A 21630-nucleotide genomic window follows, 5' to 3' on the forward strand; every position below is an offset into this window, starting at 1 on the left:
AATCCCTTAAGGACCAAGAGCTGTCATTACAAGATTAGAAGAATGTAATCAATGGCCCTAATTATTGCTTTTATTAATGCTAATGTTATATCTCCCTGCTGTGGGTATTTTTTTTTCCATTACCCCAGAGCAATGTTCAAACTCTATAAGAAGAAACAGATATGTTCTAGCCCTCTTCGTCAAAGACTAATTTATTGAATTAAAGAGGACCTGTCGCAAGGTGGGCAGTATTTGCTCTTATATTATTCCCGATGTTCCCCCTGAGTATTCCAGTTTTTATATCTGCCATACAGTTGAAGAGATAATAGCTTTTTTATTTGCTCCTAATTTTTATGTTCTTTAGCAAGGGGTGTGGCTTTCAGGATTTTGGGGGGGCATGACTTTGGGCTGCTCTGAATTACTACCTGGAGACCACTCCCCCTTAGTAAAAATCATAAAAAATAGCATTAAATTAAAAGATCAATATCTTTGGTATCATATAGTGGATTTATGAAAAACAAAACTAGGAATACTCGGGGGAGCAGAAGAAATAAAATAGGAGCAAAAATTGGCCATTTTTGACATGGTGATATGACTTCTTGAAAGTGACCCTTTGACACTATAGATAAAGGGTCAATTACATAAAATGTGACGAGTGAGGGGTGTATTTAGCGACTAATGCCCCCAATCTCACCAAACTGAACATTGCATAGGAAAAAACACAAACCCATGTATAGAGCCAGCAAAGCCTCTGAAACTCTAGACATCATTCATAAGTTTCTACCTTCTGACCTCATATCAGAGACAAAAATAATGAATTTTTTTGTAGGCTGAAACATGCTCTACTAGGTGGATCTTATATTAATTTGCATTTGTGTCCAATACTTCAGACCATGAATTGAAGTACAAGTAGTGTGTGAATACTGCACAGCTAGAGATGTGATGTTATGCTGATACCAAGGCATATCTTGGCTTGTCCCTGTACTATAATATCCTCCTCTGCCACAGTGTCCTGTAGGATCACAGTTTACTGTATAAGCCGTCAGTGACGTCATGGTAAGGCTCATCTGAGGCTCTAATGTTCTGACAGTAATACCCGCCACAAGTATGATCTCTCAGTCATCATTTCTGAAACTCCAACTACAGAACGGAAACACCTGAATAGGAAACCATGAGATTATGAAGTACTGTATAATCACCAGCAGCGTATAGCCTGGTGATTACATGGTGGCATGGGCCCCCTGACAGTATGTTTATAGGTGTTTCAAGTTTAAGTTGTGGCATTGAGCGGTGCCAAATTCAGTATGGGGAATGAAGGGTTAATTCCCTTCATGTGGTAACACGAGCAGGCTGCTGTGATTGGTCAGCCTGCTGCGTGGTGGTAATGGAAGTTGTTATGATGGGAATTTATGGGGTTAATCTGCCCCCTGTGAGTAACGCGAGCAGGCTGTGTGATTGGTCAGCCTGCTGCGCGCCAATTTTAAAGTCTGTCATTGGTGGACAGAGGTAAATATGCAGGAGACTTGCCTTTATAAGGAGCCAGCTGTGAGCCAGCTGTGTCAGTTTCCAGCTGTGAAGAAAGAAGAATCCCCCGCCCGCCCTCCCAGTGTAAAGTCATGGTTTTTTAACTGTTTATTATTTTTGTCGTGATGTTTTATTAGTTGGGAAAAAATCGCCCAACTATGTTGGGTGGATTGTGGTTTTATAAGTGGTTAATGGTACTTTATGGTGGTATTTATGGAATTTTATGGTTATTGAATTTCAATAATATGGTGAATTTAATTTATCAAGTTACCAATAATAAAACACCACGGCCATTTTTATCCAAATGTCATGTGTCTGAGTATTTATTCTTTATTAATGGTAAGTTAATTGGTTATAGTGGGCTTTATGCTACCAAGACATCTTTGCTCCATGAGGACCAGGGGAGGACTCATAAAATTTTTACGCAACTCAAGCCTGTGCTAAAATTTATAACTTTTTGTGTTGTCACGACATTTTCACCCAGCACTGTTGGTACAGCTGGGGCAGAATGGGGGCGTGACAACCACCACTTAACAAATTCATGAAGAACTGCGATGTTAGTTATGCCCAAAATCTAACCCAGTAGGGACTGGAGTAAGATTTCTGGTAAGGCGCACAGAGAGGCATGTGGCACTCATCAGAACCAAGAGCCTCGCACTCCACCCCTCACTCTCGTTAAGATGGCATGAAGATTGCCAGTCTTGATTTATCGGGGCCAATGACCTTATTCATCATTACATTTGTTCCTGTTTTATGTTGAGTATTTAGTGTTTGATATCTTTTTGTTTGCGCCAAACTCATCTTTCCATTTGCGCCTTTTTAAAGTCCCTTTTTCACGTATTCACTTGGTTTTTTGCTTAGATCGCCACTGTGGATGGAGTTTAGTTTCCAGATGTTTTCACCTGATTCATCCCACCAAGGACAACAACTGCAAGGAGCTTGTATGTTCTCTCCGTGAGTGCGTGGGTTTCCTCTGGGTTCTTCCCACACTCCAAAGACATACTGATCGGGAGTTTAGATTGTGAGCCCCAATAGGAACAGTGTTTCTGATGTAAGTAAAGCACTGTGACATTAATGGCACTATAGAAGTGAATACATATTTTATTATTATTATTATTATTATTATTATTATTATTTTCGTTCCTAATTTGTGATTTTCCAAAAAAATCACAAAATTTGGCACAAGTGTACTCCAGTTTCCCCCTGTAGTAAATTTATACATGCCTGAACCTTTGGTGTAATTTTTGCTAAATTTTGTGGTCAAACAGGTTAAAGACAGAAATAAAGATTTTTTTTTATTAATTTGAACAAAATTCGTAAACTGTGTTTGCCATTGTCATGAAGAATAAAACATCAGCAAATACTACAAGACAAAAAAGGAACATAAAAATATAATCCCATGTGATGAATTAGGCCCCATGTTTTCAATAAAGCAGATTATTATATTAAAAGGAATCTGTCTCCAAGTTTTTCTACCTAAGATGAGATCAGCATAATGTAGGGACAGAGACCCTGATTTCAGCTATATGTCAGTTACTGGGCTGCCTAATGTAGTTTTGATATCACTAGAGTGCTAGTAAAACTACTACCATGTAATCCTCCATATTCATAAGCGCTGTATAACCCCACCCCCACAACTAATTGGTAGATTTACGTACACAGAATGTGGGCGGGGTTATACAAAATCATCATTCAGAGAACTGATAGTTTTGCAGCAGATTAAAACAGTTATTAATCAAAACTACAGCCCCCAGGAAAGTATACGACTGGAATCAGGGGTTCTGTCAGTACATCATGCTGCTCTCAGATTACATAGTAAAAATCTAGTGACAGATTCCCTTTAAGAAAATAAAGAATTTTATCAATATAAGTGAATTTAGTCATCTCCCTTCATGATCTGGTAATGAATTAAAGCAGAGAAGGATGTGGGTGGTGAAAGCCCACATCTAGTATCTATTCAAGCTCAATAGTAAAAGGTTAGCAGGATTTCGCTAAAAACAAGATGTGTTCAAAAACCCACAGACATCTCTACATTATGTACTTTATATTACCCGGAAAGAACCAAGGTTGTGTTATTCACAGTCATTCAGTTTAACGCTGCACAGTTCAATGCATTCATCTCAATCAAAAGGAATAAGAGTGCTTGTCTGCTACTGGGGAGGCATGATCTAGTTCGGGAAAGTAATCCCCCTCAGCCGGCACTGTTATTAATATGATAAGCTGACATTGTAAAAAGTCAGCAGCTTGGCACATTGCTCAGACATGTAGTCAGATTAAGTAGTCTGCACAGGTAACACCTGAATGCCCCGCACGTGTCCACGCTCTCCCCACAGTGTATGATATGATGATCCACTCTATATTCTGAACACTTCAACGGAAAAATGATCCATATTAGAAAATATACAAATAACGCTTACCGGTCAAGAAGTCTCTGATTTGCTGTATAAACTGTCTGGTGCTTCCAATATCTTGCTCCATGCGGGTCCTTGTCCGGATCACTTGTTCTGACAGCTGTTGGGCGCTATCCTTGATTTGATTGGATGTTTTTTCGGCCTCTTGTATCTATTAAGCAGACATTGTGGAACTCAAGTGAGTTGTTTTTATTAGTGTCCTTGGACTGAGAGGGATGGTGCATTTTGGCCAATCTGGAGTATCCCTTTTTGTTAGAAGAGTACTATAAATATTGGATTATCATAAATTGATTTAAGGTTAGATCCCACAATACTTTATTGTAGTTTTCCAATTCTTTTTTTCCCCAAATAATACGTTTAAAGGGGTTGTTAAGTCTTTTGCTAAAAGTCTGCAGTCACACTAGGTGACTGCAAATTTCTGAATCCTCACAGCACGCACACTGCACAATGTCAGGATTCTCCAGTGTCTGCATCAAGAGTGGGCAGTCACGTCACAGCAAGTATGCAAATTGTACACTTTTCGCCACATTCCCACTAGAATTGAGCGAGGCCATACATATCTAGTCAGAATGTGGCCGGAAATATGCAAATCACATCCATGCAGTCACGTGACCGTCCACTTTCACTACAGACACTGGAGAATCCTGACAGCATGCAGTGTGCGTGCCGTGAGGATTCAGAAGTCTACAGTAACTGAGTGACTGCATACTTTATAAAAAAAAAATAGACACCCAGTTTAAATACAACAAAATTTATGGGAGTAGATATTTATATTGTGAATATTTTTCCCAGAGGAAACTATTTTATGGATATATGAAGAAGAAAGGCGTCATATCCAGCTCCATGGACATGCAAACTTCTCTGTTGAGGTAAACGTGATACACGAGACAACATAAGATTAAAACTTCATGGCACCATATATTAGCATCTATGTATTTCAGGTGTCATAGCAGCCTTAATCTTAATTGATGATTAAGGGTGCTGCCACACCTGACATGCGTATATGCTAACATATGCCAAAATGAAGCTTTACTCTTATGTCCCATGTATCACGTTTACCGCAATATAGAAGTCTGCATGTCCTGGATATTTCTCCTTTCTATATCAACTTTCTCCAAGTCGTGGAAGAACCGACGAGTTAATATAAGGATGCTGATTGCAGTAAGTGGGGAGTATTGAGGTTACTATCATTAACAAAGTGGTTGTCGGGAAGAGCAGAAGAATGGTGTATAAGTCCTTTTCATCTCTATCAATCAATCAGTTCTTATACCATAAGGGTGAGACCAGATCGTACAACTGAGTGCACAAGGCCAACTCTAATCACATGAGGAAGAAAATGGCCACATAACATATCCCCTAAGCTGTGCAGTCATTCAGATGTACATGTGACGTAGCTAGTCATACAGTCAAGTCCCAACATCAGAAAATAAGTATACAGTCCTGTTTACCATCTGAGTGTTCTTCAGCATTTGGCTATTCAGGTCCTGGAGTTCTTTGGCAGTTTTCTCAGCGTTCCTTAGCGCATTCATAGACAAAGGAAATGCCCCTCTGCAATTGGATCCCACCTTACACAAGGTAATATTGCTCCTATGGCACACAGTGCCGGGGCAGCTCTCTGGGGTGCAGGAATCTGTTCTTATACCCTCACAGATCTGCAAAAAGTTTGGAAATCAATCAGTTTTTTTCAAAGATTCCTTATAAAATAACATTTTTTTATGCTATACAATAACAAACTGGGCGGGCTTATGGAAAATAAGTCATTATACTAATAATAACCTTCACACTGCCCTACGAAAAAGCGCGTCTGCGAAACGATCGTTGGGAGGACCCCCTCCCAGGCACTACGACCCACCACCACCACAGGTAACTTCGGGGAATATCTAACTGCACTGGATTGCCCCCTTGTTAACTTTTACTGCAGATTCCGGCTGTCACCTCTTACTTCCAGGCCCTGCGTCCACTCTTTTTCATACCCGGTATGACTGCATGTGTGCTTTTATATTTGGACTGGACATGCTGATATATTTTTGCTACATAATTTAACCCTGTAATAACTTGCTACCTGCATATCCACTCCACTTCCTATAGCACACTTGTCAGTACCCTATACCACTTAATATAACATCTGTGCATCACCTACTATTTGGCCCTGGATGCAGCACCATTATAGTCGACATTATCCACATTTCTTACCTCCACCTTCCCCTCGGTTGCCCATATCCATCTACTTCTAGGTGTTCGTGCTGTCTGGGATTGGGGCCCCTTTTAACACCTCCCCCCTTCTTTGTTTTCTGAGTCTGTGCAGTCTATCATGTAATTTTGCCTCCACTGTTTTGGTATCTGATTCTTGTATTTTATAGTATCATCACTAATAAATAAAATATTCTAAAATAAAATGTTTACCTTTTTCACCTATTCTCTTGGTTTTGTTCTTCTTTTTCTCCTCCTTTGAATATGTTTTGGATGAATATACCCACTTAGGGAGCACTATTTAGTGTCACCCTAGTGTATGAAATGCAACTGATATGGCCGTTTTTGCATTGTTTCTAATAATAACCTTCAGGCTGAATAATGTCTTGTAATGGGTACTAAGTAATCTGAACAGCCCTACTGAATAACATTGGTCCTAATGCTGTCTGCTTATTTTATGGACGCACTCGGTCTGAATATACGGTCTTGTGAACATAGCCATGATGAGGTTTCTAGCTATCCCAATACACCTTCCATAGCAGTACATATCAGGCTCATTGTTTTTCCTTCTGTCATTGGATATCTATCCCTTATATGCTTTTCATATTTCCCAAATGGTCCAATCAGTATCTTCTAAAAATTATTAGCAGTAATGTAATAATGAATAATTCTCGAATCTACAGGTTGTAACAGATAATATGTGACAATAGCAGAATTGGTAGTATTAGAAATACTACCAAGACTTAATGACCTGCCCCATGTAATATAATAAGAGTTTCACAATTACCCTGTTGATGGTTGGAGTCAGATTTGGGTAGGACAGTTCATCTTTCAGAATCTCAAGGTCCATTACTGCTTCTTTGGTTTTCCCTTCAAGGCCATTAACCCCTCTTCTGCTTTCCCTTGATTGGGATATAGTTGTCTGGGCCATTGCCACCCTCTCGGCCGCCTCTAGTGATGACTGGTAGGCAGCATTAATGCTACTGAAGACACCTAAAAGCATAATGCAAACATTTCAAGAAGGGTTTTTTTCCACAAATCAATAGACCTCAGGGTACGATTACATGGACCTTTTTTTTAATGTATATTAGGATCTGTGGCAAATCCGTATCGAAGCCTTCAGGTTTTACATGCAGAGTAGTCACGGAGTAGTTTGCTGCAGATTTGCCTCAGATTCCCTTCTAAAGGCCGCTTTACACGCTGCGACATCGCGATCGCACCCACCCACGTTGTTTGTGCATCACGGGCAAATCGCTGCCCGTGGCGAACAATATCGCTAGGACGCGTCACACATACTTACCTTCCTAACGACGTCGTTGTGGCCAGCGAACAACCTCTTTTCTAAGGGGGCGGGTCGTGCGGCGTCACAGCAACATCACACAGCAGGCCACCAATAGAAGCGGAGGACGGAGGACGCAGGAACGCTGTTGTTCGTCATTCCTGGGTTGTCACATGTAGCGATGTGTGCTGCCTCAGGAACGACAAACAACCTGCGTCCAGCACCATCAACAATATTTGGGAAATGGACGAAGTGTCAACAATCAACGATTTGGTGAGTATTTGGGATTGTTAGCGGTCGCTCTTACGTGTCAAACGCAACGACGTCGCAAACGAGGCCGGATGTGTGCCACGAATTCCCTGACCCCAACGACATCTCGTTAGCGATGTCGTTGCGTGTAACGGGGCTTTAAGGGTAAAATGCTCCGGATTTTAGATCCACTCCACTGGTTAATATGTGTTGTAGATATTTTTCAGCAACTTGTGGATAGCAATTGATAAAATCGCCACTTTGCTGCTAAAGTAGATAGAAAATCTGCATAGCATCTGCCAAGTGTGAACATACTCTAAAGGAGATCATTCAAAGGGTAAAAGCCTACCTAAGGCATTTGTAGAGATGCTGTTTCCATGTTGGGTCACTTTCCTCTGATATAGGTCATTAACGGTGTTAAAATTAATCCTCAAGGAATTTAAATCAGCTGAAAGGGAACCAAAGCCGTCCAATAGGGGCTGGTCTGGATTTAGTAGGCTCATGTCTCCCCTGGGAAATTCAAGAAGGACAGTTTGTGGAAAGAAAATGTTTCAAATGACAATTATTCTTTACTTAAATATGAAAAACATGTAAGTAAACTGAAGGAGTTATCCCCAAGTAACATGTAAAGACACAGAATAAGAGATAAATATATGATCAGCGGGGTCTGACCATGGGTAACCCCACCAATCTGCAGAACAGTGAAGAGAGAAAAGGGAAAGTGTGAATCGAGCAGTAATGCTCATGCGTGATCACTGCTATACTCATTTTTATGGATCTAGTGGACTGGTAGTGAGAATGTATGACACCCATTCTCATAGGCACTTACCTCATTTTTGTCAGATGGTTCTCCGCGTGCAACAATTCACTGTCTGAGATGCCAGATCCAGCAGACAGGGTCTGGATACGCTGAAGTTCAGCTTCAACACTGGTCACCCGAGGCCCAAAGTCAACATCAGACTTCCCTTCTTGTCCGGCTGTTATATTACGGAAGGTCTGCACTTGTGCGCTTAAGGCTCTGAGCTCAAAATCATAAAACTGGAAGCAGGAATGGCAGGGCTTGCAGTTGGGGAATGTATCAGAGTAGCCTCTCTGGCAAGAGTCACACCTTTCTCCCCCAAATCCTGGTCGGCACAAGCATTTCCCAGTTGCTTTATCACAACCATTCTCTAGTGTTCCTTGGAAGTTACAGTTACAGTCTGCGTGTAAAAAGATGGATATAAAGTATGAGATCCACAGGTCAGAAAGCACAGATATTGTCATTATGCCCTTCTCATTATGTATGCATTCCTAATAGAAGTATTTTCTGACCACATTATTTGGCTGTGATATAATACACCTCTAAATGTATGCTCTATGCATAACAAGATCAGTAAGCAACTACTGGAGCTTTGAGTAGTTGTGTAGATTTTAAGCAAGTGTGTTTCTGCTGTAATAGGAAAGTGTGCCGTATGTGTGGGTCTGGTGTCTATTATGAGGAGGGGGAGGTTTATGAAGGGATGTATAGTGCCTACAAGTAGTATTCAACCCCCTGCAGATTTAGCAGGTTTGATAAGATGCAAATAAGTTAGAGCCTGCAAACTTCAAACAAGAGCAGGATTTATTAACAGATGCATAAATCTTACAAAGCAACAAGTTATGTTGCTCAGTTAAATTTTAATACATTTTCAACATAAAAGTGTGGGTCAATTATTATTCAACCCCTAGGTTTAATATTTTGTGGAATAACCCTTGTTTGCACTTACAGCTAATAATCGTCTTTTATAAGACCTGATGAGGCCGGAACAGGTCTCTGGAGTTATCTTGGCCCACTCCTCCATGCAGATCTTCTCCAAGTTATCTAGGTTCTTTGGGTGTTTCATGTGGACTTTAATCTTGAGCTCCTTCCACAAGTTTTCAATTGGGTTAAGGTCAGGAGACTGACTAGGCCACTGCACTTGATTTTTTCCCTCTTGAACCAGGCCTTGGTTTTCTTGGCTGTGTGCTTTGGGTTGTTGTCTTGTTGGAAGATGAAATGACGACCCATCTTAAGATCCTTGATGGAGGAGCGGAGGTTCTTGGCCAAAATCTCCAGGTAGGCCGTGCTATCCATCTTCCCATGGATGTGGACCAGATGGCCAGGCCCCTTGGCTGAGAAGCAGCCCCACAGCATGATGCTGCCACCACCATGCTTGACTGTAGGGATGGTATTCTTGGGGTCGTATGCAGTGCCATCCAGTCTCCAAACGTCACGTGTGTGGTTGGCACCAAAGATCTCGATCTTGGTCTCATCAGACCAGAGAACCTTGAACCAGTCTGTCTCAGAGTCCTCCAAGTGATCATGAGCAAACTGTAGACGAGCCTTGACATGACGCTTTGAAAGTAAAGGTACCTTACGGGCTCATCTGGAACGGAGACCATTGCGGTGGAGTACGTTACTTATGGTATTGACTGAAACCAATGTCCCCACTTCCATGAGATCTTCCCGGAGCTCCTTCCTTGTTGTCCTTGGGTTAGCCTTGACTCTTCGGACAAGCCTGGCCTCGGCACAGGTGGAAACTTTCAAAGGCTGTCCAGGCCGTGGAAGGCTAACAGTAGTTCCATAAGCCTTCCACTTCCGGATGATGCTCCCAACAGTGGAGACAGGTAGGCCCAACTGCTTGGAAAGGGTTTTGCACCCCTTGCCAGCCTTGTGACCCTCCACGATCTTGTCTCTGATGGCCTTGGAATGCTCCTTTGTCTTTCCCATGTTGACCAAGTTTGAGTGCTGTTCACAAGTTTGGGGAGGGTCTTAATTAGTCAGAAAAGGCTGGAAAAATAGATAATTAATCCAAACATGTGAAGCTCATTCTTCTTTGTGCCTGAAATACTTCTTAATACTTTAGGGGAACCAAACAGAATTCTGGTGGATTGAGGGGTTGAATAATAAATGACCCTCTGAATAAACTTTTCACAATTTAAAAAAAAAAAAAAAAAAGAAAGAAATAACATTCTTTTTTGCTGCAGTGCATTTCACACTTCCAGGCTGATCTACAGTCCAAATGTCACAATGCCAAGTTAATTCCAAATGTGTAAACCTGCTAAATCTGCAGGGGGTTGAATACTACTTGTAGGCACTGTAACTTCCTGTCTTATCTATAGCTTCCTCTTTCTCTAACCAGAAAGACTGGACAAAACATTCCCGTTCCCCATTACAATCACTATTCTACATTTCTATTTAACCATTACTTGTATTTTCATGCACGTTTTATTGTATTTGTTAAATTAGCTACTTTATATCTGTCCCAATGTCCAATTCTATCATGGTACTAAGCCAAAGGGAAGTGTAATCACTAGAGGTTTCCTTAGCAGTGAGATTTTCCTTTCCTAGACTCTGTAAAAGGACTCTACATGAGACATTTCGTACCTACCGCTGACTAGGAGTGATCTCTGAAGCCTCGTTCTAAGAAAGTTCTCAGAATAAAGCTCCATTAAAATCCAAGGACGTCGTGGGACATTACACTTTGGCTTACTTTGCAACTTCCACTATCCATTACTAATCTCTTGGCTTGATGTCTGCTGTTAATTCACAGCTGACATCAACCCCAAAAATATTACCTCAATTGCCAATGCACCAGGGCAATCAGGAAGAACTGTGCAAAGCACCAGAAGTGGCGCATCTAATGATGCACCACCTCTGGGTTGGCTGTGGGCTGTTATTTTTAAGCTGCGAGAAGCAAACCATGGGCCCCCCTGCCTGACAATACAAACCCCATATGTCTGCTTTACCATGGCTGGTTATGACAAATAGAGGGGACCCCACACATTTTTTTCATTATTTAAAAACTGTGTGGGATCCCTTCATTTTTGATAGCCATCGAAGACAAAGCAGTCAGCTTAGGGTTGCAGCTGTCTGTATTACCTGCGCTGGTTATCAAAAATAGGCGGGAGCCCACATTTGTTTTTTTTTTTCATTTGTTCCAAATCCATATGTGTGCAGGGCAATTTCTTCCTTTTGCAGCCCCCTGGTGCTTACTACGAACATTTTACAGCACCAAAGATCAGGTTTCCCAATTACTTATATGAGGTTCAGGGTCTCAGATCAAGTTTTGGCCAGGCCTGGTCTCAAATTGAACTTTTAAGTCAAGTTTGAGTACGCCAAACCGGGACTACCCGAACTTCAACAGGTCCACTCATGTCTAATCATCAGCTTGTTTACACATGCACAATTCTTGTCATTCCAAGGGACATTCGGTCAAAATAGTCTCAGTGTAAAACCATCTTTAATTTTTTGCCTTTATTCTAGTGTTGAGGGTTACTGTAATAAAGGTAATTTTAAAGGTGGAGTGATCCATCCTATATACAAAGTCATGTAATATTGTATTACACTTCAAGTTGTAAAGATATAAAAATACTTCTATGTGAACATGATCATAATTAAATTCATTATGCTTTGAAGCTTTTCTTAATTGCATGTTTTAATAATTCAAATAGAAGACGTATCCCTGAATTAAACTTAAGCTGCTGCATAAGCGACTTTTCATTTCTGATATCACGTAGATGGCAACACAAACCTCGGCATCCAGTCTGTAGGGTACCATATGTCCTGTCCGGGCATTCAGTGCAGACTTGACCACCAAAGCCCTCCCTGCACAGGCATTGCCCAGTGACCTACATGGAGAAAAATAAGATTTATTATTATATACCCAGTCTACTCGTCTGATATAAGCCTTCATATATATTATTACATTCGTGATGAATGACATGGTATAATGATGTACATTTCATTGTTTTTTAATGATCTGAATACATATGTATATGTATTGCCAGGAAGAGGCAGCCTAAGAGCTATAACGGCAGCCTCAAGAGACCATTCATCTGAGGCGGGGTTCAGATAGCGTTTGGTACCCTGTGACTCTGTATGGATCATTATAGTCAATGGCCCCATTGATGCATACACCTAAATCCCATTTTGTCGGCGACTGGACATAAGCTTTGACGGAGCCATTGAAGATAATGCAAATGCTATGTGAACCCATGGTAAGCAACCATATGTCCTTATGCTTACATTTCACTGTCATATTAACATGTCTTCTATTTCATTGTTTGCAGACAGAAGCCAATTAGCCAGTGTAACGGTATCAAAACATCTCCCCTCACAATATCTGCAGTTACTCTATATTCTTAATGTATTTATCATGTAAGCCATTGTGGTATCCAGGGTGAAGCTGTTGTGAAATCACCACATTTTTTTAGTGTGTTGAGCCACTGTGATATCACAAGTGTGTTTCAGTGGGTGATATCGCTAGTGTGTTTCAGTGGGTGATATCACTAGTGAGTTTCAGTGGATGATATCACTAGTGTGCTTCAGTGGATGATATCACTAGTGTGTTTCAGTCAGATAAGCAGGTGTGACATCAGAAGTGGGTTTTAGTTAGGTGAACTGTTCTGGTATTACAATTGTTTCCACCAGGAAAGTGTTGTGAAATCAAAAATTAGTTTCAGTCTGGCAAGTAACTATGACATCACAGATGTGTTTCAGTCACATAAGCAACTATGACATCACAAAGGTTTTTCACTCAGGTTAGCAGCTATGACATCACATGTTTGTTTCAGTCAGGAAAGCAACTATGACGTCACAAGTGTTTTTCACTCAGGTTAGCAGCTATGACATCACATGTGTGTGTGTTCCAGTCAGGAAAGTAACTATGACATCATAAGCGTTTTTCACTCAATTTAACAGCTATGACATCACGTGTGTTTGAGTCAGGTAAACTACTATTATATGACAAGTGTGTTTCAGGCATGTAAGCAACTATGACATCACAAGTGTTTTCAGTTACGTTAGCAGCTATGAGATCATAAGTGTTTCAGTCAGAAAACCAGGTGTGAAAGCAAAGCAAATCCCAAACTATTCTTTAATTATATAAACAGAAAAAAGATTAAAATTGATGGTGTTGGCCCTTTAAAGAATAATGAGGGTAAAATCATAGAAAGCGATGTGGGAAAAGCAAATGTTTTAAATACTTTTTTCTCAACTGTGTTCACACAGGAAAAGCATATGCCAGGGGAAATGCAGAGTGATCATGTAAATGCCCCATTAAGTATGACCTGCCTAACCCAGGAAGAAGTGCAGAACCGACTTAGTAACATTAAAATTGACAAATCACCAGGCCCTGATGGCATTCACCCTCGGGTATTAAGGGAGTTAAGTAATGTGATAGACAGGCCTCTATTCCTTTTATTTAAAGACTCTATAGAAACTGGGTCTGTTCCACTGGATTGGCGGCTAGCAAATGTGGTACCAATATTCAAAAAAGGGTGCAAAAGGGAACCTGGAAACTATAGGCCGGTAAGCTTAACATCTGTTGTGGGTAAAATGTTTGAAGGGTTTTTAAGGGATACGATTATGGAATGTCTCAATGTTAATAACTGTTTAACTCCATATCAACATGGATTTATGAAGGATCGCTCCTGTCAAACTAACCTGATCAGCTTCTATGAGGATGTAAGCTCTCACATGGACCGAGGAGAATCATTGGATGTCATTTATCTCGACTTCGGTAAAGCATTTGACACTGTCCCACATAAAAGACTGCTAAGTAAAATGAGAAAGCTTGGGCTCGGGGAAAATGTGTGTAGATGGGTAGGTAGCTGGCTTAGTGGTAGAAAACAAAGAGTGGTTATTAATGGTGCATACTCAGATTGGGCCAGGGTTACTAGTGGGGTGCCACAGGGGTCTGTATTGGGCCCCCTACTATTTAATATATTTATTAATGATCTGGTGGATGGTTTACAGAGTAAAATATCAGTATTTGCAGATGATACAAAACTATGTAAGGTAGTTAACACAAAGGAGGACAGTTTGCAACTACAGATGGATTTGAGTAAATTGGAGAATTGGGCTGAAAAATGGCAAATGAGGTTTAACACAAATAAGTGTAAGGTTATGCACATGGGAAGGAGAAACAGATGCTACGATTACTTACTAAATGGGAAACTGCTGGGGAAATCAGACATGGAAAAAGACTTAGGCATCTTAGTGAATAAGAATCTAAATTGGAGTGCCCAGTGTCAGGCAGCAGCCACCAAAGCAAATAGGGTGATGGGATGCATTAGAAGAGGTCTGGGGGCACGAGATGAAAACATCATTCTCCCTCTGTACAAATCACTAGTCAGACCACACTTGGAGTATTGTGTGCAATTTTGGGCGCCGGTGCTGAAGAAAGACATTACTGAACTTGAAAGGGTTCAGCGGCGGGCTACTAAAATAATAAATGGAATGGGTGCATTACAATACACGGTAAGGTTATCAAAATTAGGTCTATTTACTCTAGAAAAGAGAAGACTTAGGGGAGACCTAATAAATATGTACAAATATATCAGAGGGCCATATAGAGATCTCTCCCATGATCTGTTTGTACCAAGGACTATGACAAGAACAAGGGGGCATTCTTTTCGATTGGAGGAAAGAAAATTCCTACATCAGCATAGAAGAGGGTTCTTCACGGTAAGAGCAGTGAGGCTCTGGAACTCTCTTCCTGAGGAAGTGGTGATGGCCAACTCACTGAATGAATTTAAGAGAGGAATGGATGCATTTCTTGTTAGCAAAAGTATAAAAGGTTATAAATAGCATAATCTTACAGGTAGATAGAAGAGCGACCTAGATTATTAGAGGAATGGGGGGGGCTGCAATACCAAGACAGGTTATTAAACTTGGGGTTAGTTAGTTAGGAAAAACAAAGGCTTAGGGGGATCTAATCACAATGTATAAATATATGAGGGGACAGTACAGAGACCTTTCCAAAGATCTCTTTACACCTAGGCCTGCGACTGGAACACGGGGGCATCCGCTACGTCTTGAGGAAAGAATGTTTAATCATAATCACAGATGAGGATTCTTTACTGTACGAGCAGTGACACTATGGAACTCTCTGCCGCATGATGTTGTAATGAGGGATTCACTAGTAAAATTTAAGCAGAGCCTGAACGCATTTCTTGAAAAATATAATATTACCAGTTATGTATATTAGATTTTATGACAGGGTGTTGATCCAGGGAACTAGTCTGATTGCCGTATGTGGAGTCAGGAAGGAATTTTTTTCCCCATTGGAGCTTATTTGACACATTGGGGTTTTTTTGCCTTCCTCTGGATCAACATGTTAGGCTACGGGTTGAACTAGATGGACTTAGAGTCTCCCTTCAACCTTAAAAACTATGAAACTATGAAACTATGAAACAAATGTGTTTCAGTCAGTAAAGCAGCTGTGACATCACAAGTGTGTTTCATTCAGATAAGCAGGTGTTACATCACAAGTGTGTTTCAGTCAGGTTGGCAGCTGTGACATCACAAGTGTGTTTCAGTCAGGAGAGCAGCTGTGACATCACAAGTGTGTTTCAGTCAGGAGAGCAGCTGTGACATCACAAGTGTGTTTCAGTCAGGAGAGCAGGTGTGACATCACAAGTGTGTTTCAGTCAGGAGAGCAGCTGTGACATCACAAGTGTGTTTCAGTCAGGAGAACAGGTGTGACATCACAAGTGTGTTTCAGTCAGGAGAGCAGGTGTGACATCACAAGTGTGTTTCAGTCAGGAGAGCAGGTGTGACATCACAAGTGTGTTTCAGTCAGGAGAGCAGGTGTGACATCACAAGTGTGTTTCAGTCATGAGAGCAGGTGTGACATCACAAGTGTGTTTCAGTCAGGAGAGCAGGTGTGACATCACAAGTGTGTTTCAGTCAGGAGAGCAGGTGTGACATCACAAGTGTGTTTCAGTCACGAGAGCAGGTGTGACATCACAAGTGTGTTTCAGTCACGAGAGCAGGTGTGACATCACAAGTGTGTTTCAGTCAGGAGAGCAGGTGTGACATCACAAGTGTGTTTCAGTCACGAGAGCAGGTGTGACATCACAAGTGTGTTTCAGTCAGGAGAGCAGGTGTGACATCACAAGTGTGTTTCAGTCACGAGAGCAGGTGTGACATCACAAGTGTGTTTCAGTCACGAGAGCAGGTGTGACATCACAAGTGTGTTTCAGTCAGGAGAGCAGGTGTGACATCACAAATGTGTTTCAGTCAGGAGAGCAGGTGTGACATCACAAGTGTGTTTCAGTCAGGAGAGCAGGTGTGACATCACAAGTGTGTTTCAGTCAGGAGAGCAGGTGTGACATCACAAGTGTGTTTCAGTCACGAGAGCAGGTGTGACATCACAAGTGTGTTTCAGTCACGAGAGCAGGTGTGACATCACAAGTGTGTTTCAGTCAGGAGAGCAGGTGTGACATCACAAGTGTGTTTCAGTCACGAGAGCAGGTGTGACATCACAAGTGTGTTTCAGTCAGGAGAGCAGGTGTGACATCACAAGTGTGTTTCAGTCACGAGAGCAGGTGTGACATCACAAGTGTGTTTCAGTCACGAGAGCAGGTGTGACATCACAAGTGTGTTTCAGTCAGGAGAGCAGGTGTGACATCACAAATGTGTTTCAGTCACGAGAGCAGGTGTGACATCACAAGTGTGTTTCAGTCACGAGAGCAGGTGTGACATCACAAGTGTGTTTCAGTCAGGAGAGCAGGTGTGACATCACAAGTGTGTTTCAGTCACGAGAGCAGGTGTGACATCACAAGTGTGTTTCAGTCAGGAGAGCAGGTGTGACATCACAAGTGTGTTTCAGTCACGAGAGCAGGTGTGACATCACAAGTGTGTTTCAGTCAGGTAAATGCATAAAAACAATCAATGAATTTAGATCAGGGACTGACGTACCATAGGAAGCAAAACAAAAAGTTAGCCGTTAAAAATCAAAGAGCCTGTATACTGTTCTTTCACAGATGCCCTGTACGGTGGGTGCCCACTATTCTGGGCTGTGAGTGTGGCATACAGCTCTTGATAACATTTTAATCATTTCATGAAGATTTCTTTTCAATCCAGGATCTCAGCCTATAGTATAACCATTATACTGCTAGAAGTGCAGATTCATTAATAGCGTATTTATATGTATCAGTGAATTAGTCTGCTGCTATATTCTGTACATTCTTATTTATATCAATGCTAATTAGTTACATAATCTTTTCTGTCTCATTATCCCCTGTTCTTTACGCTAAGGGTACTTCAGTGAGCCTTGTCTTTGATCCAAGCGGTCTGATGTAAGAAGCACTGCATAACCCTAACAGTATATATCTCCACTGGTTAGTAGTAGAGTGCTCATCACCCCATCTACAGTGCTTTCTAATATATTGCTGTAATCATATGTATTTCATTGCTGTTTGGAATGGCTTAGGACCTTTACATAAAGCTGCAAAACTCTTTTAATAAAATTTAACTTTCTGCCTTTTCCTCATTAATAGCATAACAAATCTTATATCAAACAAATGTGCATTAATCTCATTCTAATATTTAAAGGGAACCTGTCACATGGAAAAATGCTATTAACCTGCATATATGGGGTTAATCCTCAGGTTAATAGTGAAACTGCCCGGCAACTGCACATAAAACCCTGCTGCTGGGAGGAACTGAACTTTAATCCTTCCGGCAGCGTTCCGGTTTTAGTCACGGGGGCGGCGCCGGCGCGGGTTCAGTCACCGCTTTGTGTATAGAGTGTGGCAGCTGTAACCACGTCATCTGCACTGACAGACTCCTCGAATTCAGAGCAGCTGTCAACCAGTGCGGGGGTCGCCGTTACAACTGGCGCTCTCCATACATAGTGCGGAAATTGAACCTGCACCAGCGCCGCCCTTGCGACTGAAACCGGAACGTTGCCTGCAGATTAACCCCATATTTGCAGGTTAATAACATTTTTCCACATCATATACCAGGTTTCCTTTAATTGTAATATTTTAAATGCCCCTCCACTTGTAAAGCAACTGTCTAGAAACAGTTATCTCAACCCCAGTAACCAAGTAACCCCAACAGGTCATGTTTATCTGTGTATATCTTATGGAGGGAAGACATAAGGTACATAATACTAAAGAAATGACATGACGTGTTGGAGATACATAAGACCTGAAGTCTAAAGTAAACTATTAGGGAATTGTATTATTTATGAGCATCAACACCAGTAGATCCTTAAAAGAAAATGAGCTTTGGTTTCTTGTTTTTGTAAAGGGATGTCAATACAGTGTATTCAAGGATCAAAAACTGTAACTTACAGGGGTGGTACTGGTAAAACAAGTTATCACCTATCCATTGGATTGGTGTCTACTCACAGATCGGTGGGGGTGCTCAGACCAGCACCAATCGGCAGAACGGGGAATTTTTATCCTGAATAAATAACTAATAAATAAATAATAACTTTTATCCCCATTATAAAATTGTGCATCCGGTCAGATGCCCAACCGCTGTTCCATCCATCCTATATAGAGAGGGCGGAAAAAGCCAAGCGCAAATAGAGTAACGGTCGAGCATTCGCAGTGTCACACCATTTGAAATAGGATAAAAGTGATAACTTGTTTTCACCGGACAACCCTTTTCAGTCCCTTACAAATATACATTAATATCAGCTGGATCCTCCAACTTCAGTGGGGCAGGTTGCCCATCTAATGTATATGGGGGCCTCCTGAAAGACGGGGCATGCCAAATTACACCTGATCCTTTTTTAATAATTCTGCACTATATATCTGCTAATGTGCATAGCTCTTACCTGATTACATTGTAGACTGTAGGAATTCCTAGCATAGCAGCCACACATCTGACATCCCCTTCCACTTTCAATATTCCAGTAATGGGAGATGCACTGGTCACAACGCCGACCTGTGACATTTGGGAGGCACCGACACTGTCCTGTCTCACTGTCACATGGCTGGTTTCTCTCACTGCCTTGGGGGTTACAGTCACACTCTGCAACAGAATGGAGCATAGCTTAATAAGTACACGCACTGATAAAGCTGTAATCCCAGGTGTCTACAAGTCATACCCCATAGTTACCAACATTGGTATTGACAATTCAGAGACACTATTGCCCCACCCATCTGCCCATCAGGCCCGTATTTACCACTAGGCACCGAAGCTCGTCGAGGTCGGTTGTGGGGGGCAGCACAAGGGTCAAGAATTAAAAAAATACTTTTTCCCATCTTCCCTCCCCAGACTCTATATGAAAACCGTAGTCTTTCAAATACAAATAAACCTCCATGCGGTACTTCCAGGTTTGGTGGAGCTCCAATCAGCTCCCTGACCCAACCAGGGGTGACATGCACTCCTGACATTACGGCAGGACGATAAGTTTACCTCATCATGCTTCCAGCGTCTCTGCAGAGCACTGCAGAGGAGGAGATGTCGCAGCATAGTATATAAGGGGGGATTGTGTGGTGGTCATAGTGTATAAGAGAGGACAGTGTGGTGGTCATCTAATATATAAAGCTGAATGTGTGTGTGTATGTGTGTGTGTATGTGTGTTTGTGTGTATGTCCGGGATTGGCATCCGCACCGTCGCAGCTACAGCCACAAAATTTTGCACACTCACACTTCTGGACACCGAGAGCGTCATAGGCTATGTTTTGAGGGGAAATTTAAACCCCGCTCTTTACAGTTATTCACCAAAAAACCTGCCTCCATTAAAGCGAATGGAGCTCGGAGCCACAGTGCAGCCAGAACTTCAGAAGAATGCACAGCCACGCCCTTATATGGAATGTTGGCGTGTCACAATGCAGCTAGGGAAAGAGACAGACACAGACAAGGAAAGAGGCAGAAACAGACAGGGAAAGAGGCAGACACAGACAGGGTAAGAGACAGACACAAAGAGACAGACACAAAAAGACGGACACAAAGAGACGGACACAAAGAGACAGAGACAGACAAAGAGACAGGCTGACAGGGAAAGAGACAGACAGGGAAAGAGAGGGAAAGAGAGACGGGTTAAGAGACAGACACAGACAGGTAAAGAGACAAACACAGACAAAGAGACAGAGAGACACAGGGAAACAGACAGACAGGGAAAGAGAGGTAAAGAGACAGACAGGGTAAGAGACAGACAAAGACAGGTAAAGAGACAGACAAAGAGACAGACACAGGGAAAGAGACAGAGGGAAAGAGACAGGGAAAGAGAGGGAAAGAGACAGACAGGGAGAGAGTCAAACAGGGAAAGTGACAGAGATAGACAGACAGGGAAAGAGATTGAGACAGATGGAGAAAGAGACAGAGACAGTCAGAGACAGACAGGGAAAGAGACAGACAAAGAGATAGAGAGAGAGACAGAGATATATACAGAGGGGGAGACAGACATTATAATTACATTTCTATCTATTTGCTTTGTGTTTTTTGTGTGCAGAATACATTTTTGTTAATACATTCTATTTTGTTAACAGCAGTTATTAACCCGGGCGAAGCCGGGTAGCACAGCTAGTAGTAAATAAAGTGGGGATGGTGTGGTGATCATAGTATATAAGGGGTTTGGTGTGGTGGTCATGGTATAAAAGGGGGGTTCATCAGTCATTTCATAGTCTGTTTATACAGTCTGTGATTACGTCGGATGTAGGAACTTCTCTTTCTCATAAATTGGGGTTTCTTTTTTTCTTTACCTCTCTATTTCTATGTCTTTCAGGTTTCCACGGTGGACTATGTTGGATTCTATGGTCCTACTTCATATCTGCATGGTTTTTTTTTTCTTTTAATAAACAGTTGAACCAGGGAGAGGGTCGGGGAGTGATTTTTTAAAATAATTTTTTGTGTGTGTGTTTTTCTCTCTTTAAACTTACTGTGTTAGTACTGAGGGTGTCTAATACACGGCTCTCCATTACTAACCCCTGGGCTTGATGCCAGCTGACTTTACACTGATTACATTGCTCACCACACGAGGGTAATTGACATGAGGCGGGCAAAGTGGCAGAATTGGTGCATCTAATAGATGCGCCAAATCTGGGGTGGCTTTGCGCTGGTATTTTAAGGCTAAGAATGCCTAATAACAATAGGCCTTCCCACCCTGATAATATCAGCCCACAGCTGGATAGCACAAGAATGACACACAGATGACACACATGTACAAATGGATGGCCATATGGATAAACAAAACAGACTGTCCAAGAGACAGACAGGGAAAGAGACAGACAGGGAAAGAAACAGACAGA

The 21630-nt window shown here is 41.7% G+C and overlaps 1 protein-coding gene across 1 annotated transcript in view; it reads right to left on the reverse strand.

The window, feature by feature from the left end:
- LAMB3 (laminin subunit beta 3) overlaps positions 1-21630 on the reverse strand; it is a 128870-nt gene that overhangs the window by 12411 nt on the left and 94829 nt on the right. The window contains exons 12-18 of the mRNA XM_075335733.1: positions 19212-19408; positions 12165-12261; positions 8462-8831; positions 7982-8142; positions 6892-7097; positions 5363-5566; positions 3921-4065 (exon numbers count right to left, since the gene is read on the reverse strand). Coding sequence (XP_075191848.1) covers positions 3921-4065; positions 5363-5566; positions 6892-7097; positions 7982-8142; positions 8462-8831; positions 12165-12261; positions 19212-19408 — 1380 coding nt within the window. The remainder of the gene's footprint in view (positions 1-3920; positions 4066-5362; positions 5567-6891; positions 7098-7981; positions 8143-8461; positions 8832-12164; positions 12262-19211; positions 19409-21630) is intronic.

Source organism: Anomaloglossus baeobatrachus, chromosome 2 (genome assembly GCF_048569485.1).
Source record: "Anomaloglossus baeobatrachus isolate aAnoBae1 chromosome 2, aAnoBae1.hap1, whole genome shotgun sequence".
Classification (NCBI taxonomy): Eukaryota; Metazoa; Chordata; class Amphibia; order Anura; family Aromobatidae; genus Anomaloglossus; species Anomaloglossus baeobatrachus.